Source organism: Diabrotica virgifera, chromosome 3, assembly GCF_917563875.1.
Source record: "Diabrotica virgifera virgifera chromosome 3, PGI_DIABVI_V3a".
Classification (NCBI taxonomy): Eukaryota; Metazoa; Arthropoda; class Insecta; order Coleoptera; family Chrysomelidae; genus Diabrotica; species Diabrotica virgifera.
In genome coordinates this window covers 128,266,768-128,285,072 of record NC_065445.1, presented here as the reverse complement: position 1 = coordinate 128,285,072, position 18,305 = coordinate 128,266,768, and the positions used below count along the sequence as shown (strand labels likewise).

Below are 18,305 nucleotides of genomic sequence, written 5' to 3'. Positions count from 1 at the left end.
AAGAGAAATGAATAAACTTACCAGAGTTACAAATAATTTAGTGAAACTAATATCCGACCATAAGAACACGAAAGTCGAAATCAAGAATGAGGTAAAAAACCTTAAAAGAGTCACCAAAGACATCAATCTTCTTCTTTTTGTATAGGCATGACTGTCTGTTTTTTTAATATGCTTCTAGTAAGTTGTCGTTCCATCGTTTTCGTGGTCTTTCCACTGATCGTCTTCCTATTGGAGAACCGTCTCGCGCTGTCGTTAAACTGTCGAAGACTACTGTCCACCGAAGACATGGAGGGAACTTCCAGAGAAGTCGCCTTCGGCAGCATTGAGAACCGAAACATAATAGTGGAGAAAAGCGGTGAGGAAGGAACGACTAAGAGGCGGCAAGCGTGTCCACACAAATGGACTTCGAAGAGTTCCTTCCCGAATAACTTAGTGAAAGAAAGATACAAATGATCGCAACGGTCCTGAACTCAAGGGAAAGGGGCTTTGAAAAAATTAACATTATAAATTCGAATAGGAAGATCACTTTACTTTACGGTCGTCACACCTGGAAGAGGAAATAAATCTCCAGACGACTTAGTAATGGTCTTGGAACCTGGACTTCTAGGTGAAGGGGAAAGGTCCAACGACCTGACCAGGAAAAACCGAAACTGGTAGTAAGTGCAGTAGGTACATGCAGACCAAGAGATCTCCCACCTAATTCTATGATCACAATTAGAAGGTAGAGTCAGGAAAAAGAGAACCGGGGAAAGCGTCAGACTATTTTCATGATCCCTGTAGAGAAAGGGGTGACAGAAATGGAAGGGGACAAGAGACTACTGGCAATTATCTCTAAATTATTGAGGGAAGACATAGACACTGGAGACCAGAGAGGCGTCCCTAACAGTATAGGGGGGGGGGCTACAGAGGTAGGAACCTCAGGAAGCTCCTCGAAGTCACCTTTATGGGCATGGACCTCCACCTCTCGCTGGAGGAGTATAAACGTGGTGACGCAGAAGGTGATAGTGAAGGGAGGTGGAAAATCCTATGCAGAGTTGCTAAAGCTAAACAAAGGCAGTGCAGACAAGAGGAAGAGTCAAATTGGTGTCAAAAGCGCTAAGAAGATTAGGTAGAGGGACCTAAAGCTCGAAGTGGCATGGAAAGAACAGGCCGAACACCTGAAGAAGATAAGCGTGGCCCGCACGGAGGAAAACGAAGTAGAGAACGTCCGGGGCTATCGGGACCAGGTGGATATATTTAATATAGACAGTGATGCCAAAAAGGAAGAAATCCTGAGACAGGATCGCAGGTATACCGGCAGCAGAAAATCTAACACATCAAACTCGTCTCTATAAGGGAAAATAGAGAAGGCAACACAAACGTCACAGTCAGACTGACGCGCATCGCAGCCAAAAAAGCACTGGAAAAAGAACATATTGGCTATAACTCGTGCAAGATACGAAAGAGAGACTGCATGTCCAGCGATGCTTCAGATGCCTACAGTTCAGTCATGGTAAAACCGACTGCAAGGGAGAAAACAGAGCGGCTCCTGCTACAGATGTGACCAGGGAGGCCATCAGGCACGAGATTCCAGTAGTGAGGCGACTTTTTGACTCACTTCAGTGCCCGGAGTATAAATGGGATGTAAATTATTAATGGGATGTTGCAATATCGGCAAGCTCTTATTTTTAAAGGATGCATATCGAATTTCTTAAACATTTATACCAAACATTAAAATGGCCACTTTTTGCGCATTCTGACAAAGTTGCGTTTCTACTACGCCCACGGACTTCATTATGTAGGATTCTAGGGCCCAACAATCCTACATGTATGGTTCTAGTTATGGAGCGCAGAAGAATGCACTCATATATTTTAGGGCAATTGTGAGATGATGTAACACTCTTATATTATAATAGAAACAGCAGATATTGATACCTACGAAAGGCGCCTGAATCGTAAAATTGGTCTTCGAGGGCGCCGCGCGTCGTATCTAAGCCATTTGATTATCTAATATCTGATACAAGTTGACAATTTGTATTTTGTTGTACCCAATGACTTCACTATTTAGGATTCTGGGGCGCAACAAACTAATACCTGATAAAAGTTGACAAGTTGTATTTTGTTGTACCCAATGGCTTCATTATTTAGGATTCAGGGGCGCAAAAATCCTATATGTATAATGTAGTTATGGAGAGCAGAAAACTACACCTGTCTATTATAGGCCAATTGTGGGATGTAACACTGTTTGTATCAAGTATCAGACAATTAAATGGCTTCGATGCAACGCGCAGCTCACTCGAAGACCATTTTTATAATAGAAACAGCGGAAATTTATACCTACGAAAGGCGCCCGAATCGTAAAAATTATCTTCGAAGGCGTCGGGCGTCGTATCTAAGTAAGCTATTTACCTATTATAATAGAAACAGCGGATATTGATACTTACAAAAGGGGCCAGAATCTAAAAATGATCTTCGAGGGCGCCGCGCGTCGTGTCTAAGCTATTTATTATATGTAATATAAACTAATATAAACAGCGGATATTGATACCTACAAAAGGCGCCAGAATCTAAAAATGGTCTTCGAGGGCACCGCGCGTCGTATCTAAGCTATTTATTATAATAGAGACAGTGGATATTGATACCTACAAAAGATAAAGGAATCTAAAAATGGTCTTCAAGGGCGTCGCGAGTCGTATCTAAGTTATTTAGTATAACAGAAACAGCAAAAATTATTGATACCTACGGAAGGCGCCCGAATCGTAAAAATTGTCTTCGAGGGCGCCGCTCGTCGAATCTAAGCTACCTATGTATTATAATAGAAACACCGGATATTGATACCTACGAAAGGCGTCCGAATCGTAAAAATGGTCTACGAGGGCGCCGCGCGTATCTGTGCTATTTGATTATCTTGTACCTGGTAAAAGTTATACTTTGTTGTACCAACTGGCTTCATTATATAGGTTTCTATAGCATCTTCTTCATTCAGTAAAAACAGTTTTAAACAGCGTTTAATTTTTTTAATGGATATATACTAACGAAGGCAAAAGGCGCACCGGCCCGTTGGCCGGTGGGCCGGCGGCCCAGTCCGGGCCTGTGTTTTATGTATAACTTACCTAAATCTAAGAAAAAATTATTCGCTCCAACGCAACTGCAGGGTACTCGAACACCAACAGCCAAATTATTGACAGTCCAAACGAAAACATAAATAATCCCCAATACCAGTAAATCTAAAAACACAAAAAACTGTACTCTTCGTATACACTAAATGCCGTATAAATTTTATACTGCATGGGATTTTTTAATCTACGGTATGCGCCAAAAAAAATGATTACTGAAATGCTTATGTCTTAGGCCCGCAGCAAATTGAACCTAAGCCAGACACAACCTGCGCCGGCGAACTGCGTAGACAGTTCTGCGCATCCTACTATCAGTTCATTCGTTCGCAGGTGAAGCTTGGGAACATTTGTCATCGGCGTACAGTTTTCTTGGATCGTGGGACGCGTGACTCACTGGCAGATATTTATTTTTATTTGTTTTTGTTTGCGATGCGAGATGGACATATCTGAAATGAATACGGATGGTATTACCTAAGTACAATTTATTGTGATAAATAAAAATATTAGCATAGTCAACACCCCGAGTGAAAACTGCTTTGTCTTCATCATTAAATTCTGATAACTTTTGGTAGACTAAATAAGCATATACTAAAATAATGTTGGTAGACGAAATTAATAATCAACGTTATGCCTTTACAAAAACACATTATTAGAAAATATTCATGTTACTTAAAACCGTGATCGATAAAAAGATCGTATTACCCTCAAATTCAACTTGTCGGCATATTACATTTTTGTTTATTGCAGATAGTGTTATTTTTTTATGACCGATCAGTAGCGGAGGGATCATTAATTATGACCGACAGTAATTGTAAATGATTGTGATCCGAGCAGCAAATTGAGGAATATGAGTTATGACCGAGCAGTAGGGGAGAGTTTATTTTAAGTATGTAGGTATTATGTGCAGAAATAAAATACTCAGTGTAAAATATCTTTTTATGCACCCCCTTTGATCAAATTCGATGTTTTCGAAAGTTATACCGCTACGACTACTAGGGACGTGCAAGATATTTTTAAAATGTTACTAGTTACAAGTACGGAAATACCGATTTTAAGTTGCCTACTCAATTCAGTACAAGGATCAGATACATCAGTATTATGTACTCAGTACCACTGAGAACCGGTATCAAAAGAAACCGTTACATGTCCGCACTTATTTTGCCCGTCTCTATTCGTTACAGCGACAGCCAACGGTTGGGTTGGGTTGTGATCCATATGCGGTGCGCTAGAAAAATAACTGCACGGGTCACCCGTCCCGCCGGCGCAGGTTGTGTCTCGCTTAGGTTCAATTTGCGCCGGGCCTAAAACTTATATTTGTCATGCACGGAACGTACTGAGTGATTTCCGGACGTCGCGCGTCGTTATACTAACTTATGTACATGCCGTCTTAATATTAAGTGCTCCAGGATGGTTCTCACTTTTGTAGAAAAATTTTTTATCGTGGAATACTATTTTCGATCATACGAAAATGGTCCAAGCTTAAAATCAACAATGGTTTCAGTAGGACGACGGGGCACCCTATCACAAGGCCGGGAGTGTTTTTTGTCGAAGATCACAGTCGAATACTGTGCGATTATTTTTGTGACCGCCTTATTTTACGTGGCGGTGATTTTCTATACTCATCGCACTCACCAGACCTAACGTCACTTGATGCGTATACAGGGTGATTGATTAGTAGGGTAAAGCTCAATAGCTCCGCTATAGTAATAGATGTCAATACAAGTTAAAAACAAAAATTTTAGCCACCTTTGAGCTTCACATTACAAAATTAGTTAGAATGTTACAGGGTGTTCTATAACACAGTGGCAGACCTAACTTTTGTTTTTTTAAATTGTACACCCTATATTTTATTTTATATTCGAAATCCTGTTAATTTCTCCATCACAAAAATATAAAGGTTTGTAATGTTATACAGGGTATTTACAAAGTTATAACCAATTTTGTATGAAAATCGTAACAAGTTCAACTCCCTGTATAAATAACAATAAGCACAACAGCAATGGTTTAATAATGCCATATTTTTTTATTTATTGTCAAAACTTTTAAGAATTATTGATATTGCTAATTTTCTTTATATCAAATACAGGGTGAGTCAAAACGCAAGTACATTATTTTCTCAGTAATGTTAAATGGAACATCCTGTATTTTATATCATTATTGAAAAGTAACATTAACGTACTTTAATTTTTATATAACATTCCCAGTGCCCAAATTTATTAGTTTTCGAGATATTTTCATTTTTCAGAGCAAATTATTTTAGGTGTATAAATTTATCTAAATTTTAAGTAATCCATGACTAAATTGACAATTAAAGATTACCGATTATCAATCCGGTAATCAATGTAACACTGCAGCAAATAAAGAAATAAAAATAATTTATTAGTAATACATTTTACAAACAATAACACAACCACTACATGCAACATTTTTGAAACAATTAAAAACTAATTTTTTAGGTAAATGCAACAAATAAACAAAGAAAATTAGTAATAAATTTTACAAAAAAAAACACACAAACACAAAACACAATATTTTGTGAAGACAATTATACACTACTTTTGTATGTAAATGTAACAATGTAGCAAATAAAGAACGAAACATAATTTATCAGTAATACATTTTGCAAAAAAGCATGTTTGAAAAAATTAGAAGATACTTTTAATAAAATATTTTTAATATTTAATTACATAAGGTGTTCAAAATTATCTCCTAACACATTTATGTACGCCTAAAAACGATCATTGAATGAGCTACTTAGTCTACGGAGCATTTGTAAATTAACACATCGAAATACACTTTTTATTCTATTTTTCATCTCATACCTTGTTGTTGGAGGTATTTTATAAACTTCATTATTAACGTAACGCCAAAAAATCAGTCCAGTTTATTAAATTCTGGTGATTTGGGTGGCCACGCTACTGGTCCATTAAATCCATATGATCCAATAAATTTAGACATAGGGAATGTTATCTAAAAATTAAAGTACGGTAATGGTACTTTTCAATAGTGAAATAAAATACAGGGTGTTTCATTTAAAATTACTGAGAAAATAATGTACTTGCGTTTTGACTCATCCTGTATTTGATATAAAGAAAATTAGCAATATCGACCATTCTTGAAAATTTTGGTAATACGTTAAAAAATATGGCATTAATAAACCATTGCTGTTTGGCTTATTTTTATTTATACAGGGAGTTGAACTTGTTACGATTTTCATATAAAATTGGTTATAACTTTGTAAATACCCTGTATAACATAACAAACCTTTATATTTTTGTGATGGAGAAGTTAACAGGATTTTGAATTTAAAATAAAATATAGGGTGTTCCATTTAAAAAAACAAAAGTTTGGTCTGCCACTGTGTTATCGAACACCCTGTAACATTTTAACTAATTTTGTAATGTGAAGCTCAAACGTGGCTAAAATTTTTGTTATTAACTTTTATTGCGTTCTATTACTATAGCGGAGCTATTGTGCTTTACCCTACTAATCAATCACCCTGTATATTATATGGGAAATGCTAAAGGAGGCAGACCGATCCACCGTCTGACATTCCCGAGTTGCGGAGTAGAATTAAAGAGTTTCGTGAGAGAGCGCATTTTTAAAATCTGTTTTCAGTACTGTTTATTTTGACGTATACTGTATTATTGAACAGCCGGAAAAAGTCAAAAAATTTACGTTTTAACTATTATAAATCTCAAAGTGTATTCTACAACTTTCTGTTTAGGTATTTGATGCGTTTAGGTATTTGCTGCCTCGGATTTTTTAGTGGCACACACACAAAAAATACAGACGAAAACTATACCTACTATATCACGGATTATTGCGCGTAATTCCTAGTTGCCTTTTTATATTTGGTTTTTGCATTTTTGTCTATTTAGCGATTCTTCCTGAGTCGATTATGCTCGTGTTTATCTCACCACATCCTGCATTTCAGTTTTTCTTAATGTGTCGCCATTCCACAATCAATCTCTGAGAAAAACGGCTCTTGGTTCTATGGTGCTTAATAGTTTTATTTATGTAGTGTTCATTAATCTTTTTTAAGACATGATTCAGCTCTTGTTTCCGCTGCGTATGGTATTACTGGCCGTATTCTTCGTCATCTTCTTCTAATGGCGCTACAAGCGCCAGCCTTTTGTGAGTCTTGGCCTGCTTAAAAACGTTCTCCCATTCTGTCCTGTCGGATACTTTCCTTCGCCACTGCCTGATGTTCATGGTTTTAAGATACCTATCTACGTCGTCTATCCATCTTTCACGGGGCCTTCCTCTTGTTCCGTTTCCTTGGGGCTTTTATCTCTGGATTACTTTTACAACTCGATTATCTGGCATTCTTTATAAGTGACCGAGCTAGTATAGTCTTTGTGACTTTACAAATCTAACAATATCTGCGATCTGCATTAGTTCATCCAGCTCATGGTCCATTTTAATTCTCCACGATCCATTGCTGCATTGGGTTAGTCCAAATATCTTCCTTAGTATTTTGCGCTCAAATATTCTCACTTGATTTTCATCAGTGGTTGAGAGGATCCACGTTTCACATCCATATGTGACCACTGGCCTAATTACTGTTTTGTAGATTCTAAGCTTAGACTCGCTATTCAGTAATTTACTCTTCATAAAGTCTTTGTATGCATAAAAGCATTTATAGTTATTACCGTTTACTATCCGTGCTTGTATTTCTTGACTGATGCTGTTGTTTTCATTTATTGTTGAGCCTAGGAAGGGAAAAGTGGAGGCATATTCGTAGGTATGGTTGTCTACCTTCAGATTTTCATGTTGATTTGACTTTGTGCACTCCATATAATATATTTTGTTTTGCTTTCATTTATATATGTACACCAAACTTAACAGCTTCCTGTTGCAACTCTATAGCTTTTCCGCTTAATACCCTTTTGTTGCGGCTTATTATGACAACATCATCCGGATATGCGCATAGTTGCATAGATCTTATATTAACCCGGCAATGGTCGCTATATGATATTTTCTCTCACGGTTTCAGAAAATTGCGCACAACGTTTTTTCTGGGAAAGTATACGCGCTGTAGTTCCTTCTAATCTCCTAACTATCCTCCCTCGACAATCTAATAGACTCGTCCGCTAAGATAGTGACTCAGTTGACTTAGGCTAAGGCTCCACGGGCGAGAAATTGACGCTAGCAGTAGCAGTAAAATTAACTTAAGGTTCCGCGAAACGGAATGGGAATAGCCGAACTAAACCGACTACAGGACTTGTGCGTAGTATATACAGGACTTATATTATGTTATATTATTACGTTCTTTTTATTATTAATAAAAAAAAGTTTAAAATCTGTTTTAAAATTTTTATTTTGTAAAACAAGGCAAGAATTAGATATGTAAGAGGAAATCTCACGCGCGACCACTCGCGTACTAATCTACCTAGCGACGAATGCCGAGTTAACACAGCCGTCTACATCCAGTTTTCTAACAACAGCTTCTAAAGTTTAAGATTAAAAAGTGTTGTTGATAAGGCGTCACCTTGTCCAACTCCATTTTCAATATCAAACGCCTCTGTCATATCTCCATCTATTTTCACCATAGCTTTGGAACCCTCCATAGTCATCCGTATAAGATTAACTTATTAGGTATCCCTAACATAGATAGTTGCGTTAACACCTTTTGTTGATCTACTACATCGAATGTCTGTTTGAAATCGATATACAAGTTGTAAATTGGTATATTATATTCAACACATTTTTCATGTACACTTTTTAACATATGTATTTTGGTCTATAGTTGACCTCTTTGGTCTGAAACCACATTGGTATTCACCAATCATTTCTTCCGAAAACGATTCCAGGCAACTGTATATAATTACTTGATAATATCTTGTAAACTGATAATATCTTGTAGACGACCTTTAAAACTGTTATGCCCCTATAATTTTCTATAATTTTTGCAGAGTCGTTTGTCTCCCCCTTTGTACATAGGAAGTATGATTCCTACTTTCCAATCTTCTAGGATGACTTTTAGTGTCCCTATTCAGTCGATTAGGTAATGGCTACGCTTCCACAGCACATCTCCATTCTTTATTAGTTCTGCAGTTATTTCATCTATGCCAGGTACTGGCCTTATTCATGATTTATATATCTGGGTTCTGCTCCGCAGGCTCATTTTGTTGCTCATATGATACACGTACCTAAAGTATACCAATATTCTGGCTATCTATTGAGTTGTTTCTTCATTTTCTCTACAGAAGCGGTTTTTAATCTTTTTGAGTCATGTACAACCAAATACTTTTTAATATTTTTGGTAGGTACCACCTAACTGAAATACCCATCTAGCTAGGTGATCTATATATATAATAGTGGTGCTGATTTTACATGTAGCATAGACTAAGAACCGCTGTTCTGCAGTATAGCTATCATACGATACATCTATTCCGAGGTAGTTGAAAAATTTATTACTTATTCTATTATGTACTCGATAATCATTAGTTTAAATCTGGGGCTCTTAGGTATAACCATTTAACACATTGGTTCTTCGTGGGATATTCACGTTTAACTTGTATGCCGATTGTATAGAATTTGTAAAGCGGACGCTCGAGATCATCTTCATTTTCTGCCATGATTATTGCATCCTCCCCATAGCAAAGGATACCAAAAGCTCGGTTTTCCCATTTTGTAGCTAATGTTGATATAATTTACACTTTCTATTATCTTATCCATTATCATGTTAATGCAATTCGGGCGCAGAGACTATCCCCTTGCCTGATTCCTGCAGACATTTTTATTTCTTCCGCCAGTCCGTATTCCCTTTTTTATTCTTGTTTTATTGCGACTGCTCCAATTCCAATCAAAGTGATTTATTTCAAATATTATAATCATTTACTTAATATTATTTTTCTACAACCGCGTTAAAAATGGAATTTTTAGTACTCCATACTAGTAGTATGGAGTAGTAGTTCGTATTGACCGTATAGGCAATTTTGATGTAATGTCAAAAAAATATAAAAATGGAATGTCAGTCAAGTTCAAGTAAAAGTTTTTGTAGGTATTGTCCTGTAATTACGTGTGTAGAAAAATATTGTATGATATGCGTGTTAAAAAGTACATTTTTAAGGCACTCATGTGAATTGCAAAACTCGCTTCGCTCATTCTGCAAACTTTCACATGCGTGCCTTAAACGTGTACTTTTAACACTTATATAATAAATAACTATTATATCATAGAAAAAAAGTAAAATATCTGAACAGTTTTTATAATTAATAAATTGTTCTGCTCATCTTCTTGAGAATTATAGAAAACTATGGATGACCAGAAATTTAAAAATTTCATAAATAAAAACAGTTGAATTAGAAAAAACGTACTTACTATATTAAAGTCACTAAAATAGATTGCAGTCTTTTGTGAATAAACGATTGGAAATATAGCTTGCACATGGATGAGGTAGATACTGTATGAAAATTTATTCATAAACTGAAAAAATGGAAGGGATAGAAAAGTGTTTATGTAACCTAAAACAAAAAAAAATACAAATTTTTCTACATTTCGCAAGATGTGCTAGAGGTAAAGAGAAAGTACTACACTAAAGTGGTTTAAGCTACTCTTAGGGTGCCTTATAATATGCCAGTTCGAGTAAGTATATTGTTACTCGTATCAAAATCATAGCTGAGAGTAGGGCTTCCAATCCCGCAATACCGAGATCTCGGTATTGCGGGATCCCGCGTTATTTTCCAATCCCACGTAATGCGGGATTACAGCCGCGGGATCCGCGGGATTTGCAGGACTGAAAAAAGTGTACATTGCTGCTGCTCAAAATTACATATTAGAAAACTGGAAAAAAATTATTCAAGGTTAGCTTCAGAATTAGCTTTGTCTTTGCGCCGTATTTTACAACGACGCGACGTATAAATGTGACTGCACAACTGATTTATCTCCAAAAGCCTCGTAGTTACCAAGCGTAGTGTGACGATGCAAATTTTCATCCCCCACCGAAAAGTATACTTCGAAAAGAAATTAATGATTTTGTAACTGGAATGAACTTCAGCCTTTTAAATTCACCTGAGAGCAATGATGACGAAGAGGCTGATCAAGTAAGAAGCGCTTGAAACAATGTAGAGGTTCCATCATCGGGTTCCTATCTTGATCTTACATTGCAACAGGAGTTAGAGTTAACTATATCGTCAGCATGTAATATTTATTTGCTCGTCGCCATCTCGAGCTAATACACTTGAGTCCATTATTAAAATTGAAATGACTCTCTATGAATCTTGTGAGTCAATGGGAAAATATCTTACATTTACATATAAAGCCTAAAAAGGAATGCCGTCGACGTATGGAAGCCGAAAGAACATTTTCTGCTGCTGGCTATATTGTGTCTAAAATACACAGGATGTTGTCAGATGACAGTTTTGATTTAGATATTGGTTCGTATGAATAAAAATGAGGATGTAGTTTATACTCCAAATTTTAGAGTAAGCACATACTCCACGCGGTAGTATCTACTCTTAGGTACGGTGAGTAGAAACTCATCATATCAACATATTTTTATTCATATGAAATGTAGTATAAACTTTTACTTTATTCTCATACTCATGAGAACGTACTCGGAGTTTATACTCCATTTTTATTCATACCATCCAATATGTTGTGTTTCCTTTGCAAACATTTTTAATTGAACCCTTTAGCTAAATAATAATAACTTATACTTATAGCTAAGTAATATAGCAACTAAATTAGTAAACTACATTAATTTTCAGTTTAAAATGGGTTTTTTTGGTTGATTCATATAATTTCGTTGGTGTATTTTTTGAAGAAGATAGAGTTTTTGTTTTTGCAGTATTTGTTACTGTTTTTTGTGAAGAAAAAACAGTTTTAATCTCATACTAATAGTAATACTTAAATAAATGTGGAGTTAGTTGATTAATTGACTGTTTTATTTGCCTTATACTGGTATAAATATGACTATTTTCAATATGCGGGATCCCGCAAATACCGAGATCCCGCGGGATTGAAAATTCGTAGTCCCGCAAATACCGAGATTGAACTCAGGCTGCGGGATTGGAAGCCCTAGCTGAGAGCCCTCAACCGGTCTGTGGGACCATCAATAATAATTGGACTCACTTATGCAAAAAGGAACCAACTAACATTTTTTCGAAAACGGAGTTATTGGTTCGTACACACTGTAAATTATACTATTCACGTTCTGCAATAACGAACCAAATGTTCCGGTACATTATAACTGTCTACTGGACGATAGAACCATATTGCAGATTAATAAATTCGGTTGTACAGTTTTTCAATTCGAACCAAGTAACTTTGGTTCGATGTTGCAGAACAAAATCAATAAAAGACACCTGCAATAAATGTCATTATGCCTTTAAAATAAACATAGAGTTGAGAACATTAAAGACAGTGAAAATAGGATATTATTAAAAAACAGGAATTTCATTTGAAACAAGGTAAACTACAAAGAAAACAAAAATGTTGATTTAGCCAAGGCAATGCAAGACGAAAAACTCTTCCTTAACCTCGCATTTCTTCCAGGATGATATTTTGCAAATGATATTGATGCTTATAAAATTGCGAAAGTTACGCAAGTAAACAAGAAATCTACTTTTCATTTTTATGGCTGTAGGATAGATAGGCCTTGAAGCTCCAGAATGGAGATTTGCTAAAAAACGTGGGTTTATTTCACGTTAAATTAAATTATGTAAAGATAAGCCCTATTTTTTTAAGACGACGCGACGTACCGAGACAATGAAGAGTCGGTATATAGAGGTAAACATAAAAAAGAGAACAGGAAAAGGAGCCAACTCATCAACTGGGTCACAGTTTGTCACGTATTTAGAACTATTGCGGCTTAAAGGAAAGTCAGTTTCCGAAGAAAAACTTAAATATATACAAAGTTATTTTCATTTAATTTAGGACACCACGATTTTTATACAAATTTTGTAGCAGATAATAATATAATCGAGGACATACAGTACGTTCATAAAGTAACGTACAAATTCATTCTTAGCTAAATAAACAACACTATTAGAAATTCCAGAAACTGGACGATCTTTATTCATATTTATATCATACTAGTGACGCCATCCATCTGGGCGGTGATGACGTAATCGATGATTTTCTTAAATGAGAATAGGGATCATTGTGATAGCTCCTTTGAAAGGGTATTCAATTCTCTATTCAGTAATATAAACATTAACATAATGATTTATAAAGGGTGTTCAAAAAAACTTATATTAAACTAATTGAGACAAAAAGAAGAATATATGTAATTTATTTAATGCAAAATTTATTTAACTGTTGTCAGAAAAAAAAAACTTTTTTATTTAACAAATAACTATTAGTGTTTTTCGCTTAATTTCAATGTTAAAGCTGCCAGCCACCTGCCTCTTGGCAGTTTTAACATTTCATTTAAACGAAAATCAATGTTTATTTTTCAAACAAAATTTGTTTCTGTTTTCTGACGGCAGTAAAATGTATTTAGAATTAAATAAATTACATACATTCTTCTTTTGTGCCAATTAATTTAATTTAAAAAACATTTTTTGTACACCTTGTAGGTATAAATAACTATGTTAATGTATATCTCATTGAATAGAGAATTAAATACCCCTTCAAATGAGCTATCACATGACCCCTATTCTCATTTAAAAAATGATCGATAAGGTCATCACGCCCAGGTCAATAACGTCACTAATTAGTATGATATATTCCAAAAAATCGTAATTTACAAATAAAAATCGACTTGTTTCAGGAATTTCTAATAATGTTGTTTTTTAGCAAATAATGAATTTATGCGTTACTTTATGGACGCACTGTAGATGGATTAAACTGAAATATAGGTTTCGTGTTTATTTTTATGTCGTTTATTATTATTTTTATATCCAAATAATTTATTCAAACAAATGAAACGTTTTTCTTGAATATCTCCAAACTAACTTAATGTCAATTGGCTCCTTGTTGCATAACAGGGTCCAATTATCGGTTAACACTGGTCTGACAGATTAGTGTTAACTTTTGTGTTACTTGTGTTGGAGTAGAAAATATTTTAGTTGATAATTTATCTCATTTAATTTTTTAAGTAAAATAATGGTGATATAATAATCATTATGTAGCGATACAACCCTGGGTGGGTCTTGGCTGACTCTACAACTTTTTCCAATAATATGTTCGGTCTTCCATCAACCTTGGGTCAAACGTAATGTTCATTTGCCGAAGATCTGGCTTAGATATTATCACTCCATCGCATTCTGGGACGTCCTAGTGTTTTTTGCCTGTAGGAATTTTCTCTCATATCAGTATTACAAGTATCTCATTGTGAAGTCTGTGCACGTGGTCTGCCCATATTAGTCGCTGTGATTTAATTTCTTGGATAATATCGGCGTCATTGTAGAGTGCTTTTAATTCGATATTGGTTCTGATCCTATACTGGTTTGTGATGATGTCGTAGTGAGCTCCGAAATTTTGGGTGAAGTCGAGTTCGCTCCGCTTCGTTCAGGTATATTTTAGAAGGGTACGAATTGGCTCCCGCATGAATGCGGGTAGGCTCTCATATAATCGCGGAAACATTAGACATTGTTGCCAAATCGTGTAATATTTATACTGCTTAGGAAATTTACATAGTGATATAGACTTTTTATAGAAAAATTATACTTTTAGACAAATACTTTTAGAGTTTGTTTTAGTTCAACATTGGCATATGTGGCAATTTTAACACAAATTATCGGTGTCGGCCGGTATGCGCTCGACCGTTTTGCGCTATTACCTGAAATCGGCCGGTTTGCGCTCTACACCGAATACCCTAAAGTTAAGTTAGGACCGAAGGGTTAGGTCTTCCTCCTTTCCCATAAATATTTCTAGGAAGGTACCTGTTTCTGACAAAAAGAAAATTTGAAAGAAGTGACAACGCTGGGTGATATTTTCGACATGTTTAGGTAAAATAAATTTTGTTTATGGGAGCCAATTCGGACTCTACCTTTTTTAGTTCAGGTAAAATTCTTACTATTGGGAGCGAACTCGACCCCGTCCGAAATTTTTTCTATTTTTCGTTCAAATCGTCTGAGTTTTTCTTCGCTCGCTTTGGTCATGGTCCACGTTTCTCATCCATATATTAGTACAGGTCTGACGATGGATTTATAGATTTTGATTTTGGAACTTCTAGTAAGATTTTTTGATTTTATAAGCATATCCAGTGCGAATAGACAGTGATTTACCGATTGGATTCTGCCGTTTATTTCTTAAGAAACATCGTTGGTCAGCTGTGATTACGGCCCCCAGATATTTAAAACCTGGTAAAACCTCTTTCGAAATTAAAGGTGTTGATCCTCACATTTTGTCCTATCCTGTCTCTTCAAGTCGTTCTATTTATACACATATATATTTCGTCTTCTCTTTATTAATCTTCAGCTCTACTTCACTTGTTGTTTCTTCCACCTTGTGGAAAATGTCTTTTATGGATATGATAGAGTCTCCAACGAGATCTTTGTCATCTGCATATGCTACTAATAGCTTGGGACCTTGAACTAATAGCAATTATGTTTTTATTTCAGCCGACCTCATAGCTTTCTCTAATACAAGGTTAGAAATAGTGGAGATAACGCATCACCCTGTTTGAATCCACTGTTGATTTCAAAGCTACCAGACAGCTTATTATTTACAAGTACTTTAGATATTCCACCCTACATACAGATTTTTGGTCATCCGAATGAGTTTCTTTGGTATTGAGAACTCCGCCATGGCATTCCATAATTGGTTTCATCCTACGCTATTATATTATGCCTGTCGAAATTCTATGAAGAAATTATGTATGGGTCTGTTATACTCCCATCCCTTTTCTAGAAGCTGTCTCAGCGTGAATAGTTGATCTATTGTTGATGTTTGCCCTAAAACCGGTTTGATATTCTCCTAAGACATTTTCAGCATAATGGTTTAGTTCAGCATAAGGGGTTAGTCTACTAAGAATGGTGTTTGAGGGGATTTTATATGCCGTTTTTAGGAATGAAATTTCGCTATAATTCGCGCATTTCGTTTTGTCCCCTTTTTTGTGGATAGGCACTCTAATGTTTTCTTCCATCTTGCTGGTGTCCTTTCTTTTAACCATATATGCTATAATTAGAAAAATATTGATAGGTGTTATTTTAAAAATTCCTTTAAAATTTGACACGTAGGTCTCTGCGAACAATGTTATCATTTATCTATAATTAGAACATGATATCTAGGAGAGGTTAATATTATACAACTTCCTAAGTTCTGGATTAAGAATATGAAAAATATTAAATCTCCAAACACTTACCCCCATGATTTGTAGCACATGCCCAAATGATCCAACTTATTGCTATACAAAATGACGGTCTTATCAATGCAATATAAAAGGAATTTTCCAACCGTCGATATTCTGGTCCTCTTAATGTACTATGTCCACCAAAAATACAAACCATCATAAGTGAAAAGCTCAAAACCCATGCTGGTAAGCTAATTTTCTAAAAAATGATAACAAAATAAGTACTTATTATACTAGCGAGAATACAGACCCAAATTAACCCCGATCGTACAAAATTCAATATGCTATTTTCCCTACGATCAGAGAAAATACCAAAACAACAAACATATAAAAAAATGGAGATAACCAAACAAGTGATCTGTAACTTGAACAACCTTTAAACTCTTGATCCAAAATTTAGTAAGATTTCCCTTTTACTATATTATGACTCAATGTATAAAAAATATGTTAGGACTTTTCATATTTTCAAGACAGATAGAGAGGAAACAACAAAAGAAGAAATATTTTTCTTCGGGCCCTTAAAAAGTATTAAAAAAATAGTTATTTAGGAAACAGTTCGTGAAGTATGCTTTTTGCGAACGCACGCGATGTTTAGAGCACGAGCGACAGCGGAGTGAGTAAGTTCGCAAAAAGTACTTCACGCACAGTTTCATACAATATTTTATCTACGAAAAACAAATAAAAAAACTATAACTCTTCGTCACTGGAATTAATTTCTATTCTACAATTTTTAGAACTTTGACATTTAAAAATTCTAACTTCTTTCAAACCACAAAACTGTCAAAACTTTTGTTATAATTTATTGCTCACATGTTATCACCATGACAACGCGAAAGTTAAGGATATTTGATTATTATGAAAGTGTGCTAAAAAACAGTGCGAAAAAGTAAATCATATTTAAAATACATTGTTACTTCACGCACACTTTAAATCCTTTACGCACTGCTATCTATAATGACAGTTTTCACAAACTAAAAACATATACATAATATGAGATAGAGTAGATAAAATCCTTTTTTCTCTTCAGTCTTGAGTGTAATGGTCATGATGTCATGCATAACCCACAGATTTTCTGTTTGTTGTTATTTATTTTAATTTGCGTAATTCATTTTGCTGGGAAGCATTCTAGTTATATTAATCCTTCTACCTTCCCTCGAACAATCAGTGTCTCTATATTTTATGTCTTTGATATTATACCACCAAATGTTCAAAATATTTTTATTGTAGTTAAGATAGGCCCTTTACTAAAATTTAGTTCTCTTAAAATTGAATTATTTGTTCTTTGATGGGAACACGGAAGTTTAACATTTTTCTACAACATAAAGATGAATTTCTCATCGGCATGAAGAAAATTTGGAGTCAAAATCCGAGTGTGGAATAATCCTAAGGTGAATAAAATATTTAGCTTTATTTAACAATTTATATACATGCACTTACTTTTGATAAACTTATTAAAGTTAGTTGCTTCCGAGTTAAAATGTAACCCAATATTGTTCCCATTAACCAGGGGGAAGCTCTTGTTTCTGTTCTTAAATAATACTTATGCATGTATTCCGGTTTCGGCTCCCTACAATATAATATTTTTTATTACACTTATTCTTTTATGAACTTTTAACATGATTAAAAATATATCTTAAATAATTATGTTAACAAACTGCTCAACTTTCTCTGAGTTCAATTTTCTATTGTTCAATTTCTGCCTAAATAGTGCCGTCACTGAAGGTTTTTACCTCCGATCTCGTTGAACCTCCATAGATTTTCATGAAAATTGGTGAGCAGTTAGAGGATACCTCAAGAAACAAAGGTAACATGGTGCCAACTTGCACTTTTACCCCGGGGGTGGATGACACCCCTTCTCGGGGGTGAAAATTATTGTATTAAACCCAATATCATGAATCGATAGAGGGGCAAATTCTAAGCAAAATTTGTTACGTAAGGTTATTAAAATAAGTTAATATTTT

General features: G+C 35.2%; 1 protein-coding gene across 3 annotated transcripts in view; it reads right to left on the bottom strand.

Moving 5' to 3' along the window:
- LOC114339893 (nose resistant to fluoxetine protein 6-like) overlaps positions 1-18,305 on the bottom strand; it is a 123,646-nt gene that overhangs the window by 26,904 nt on the left and 78,437 nt on the right. For all 3 annotated transcript variants that reach the window (XM_050645511.1, XM_050645514.1, XM_050645513.1), the window contains 4 exons: positions 17,782-17,911; positions 16,357-16,543; positions 10,425-10,567; positions 3,093-3,206 (listed from right to left, as the gene is read on the bottom strand). In XM_050645511.1, the coding sequence (XP_050501468.1) occupies positions 3,099-3,206; positions 10,425-10,567; positions 16,357-16,543; positions 17,782-17,911 (568 nt within the window). In that variant the 3' untranslated portion in view covers positions 3,093-3,098. The remainder of the gene's footprint in view (positions 1-3,092; positions 3,207-10,424; positions 10,568-16,356; positions 16,544-17,781; positions 17,912-18,305) is intronic.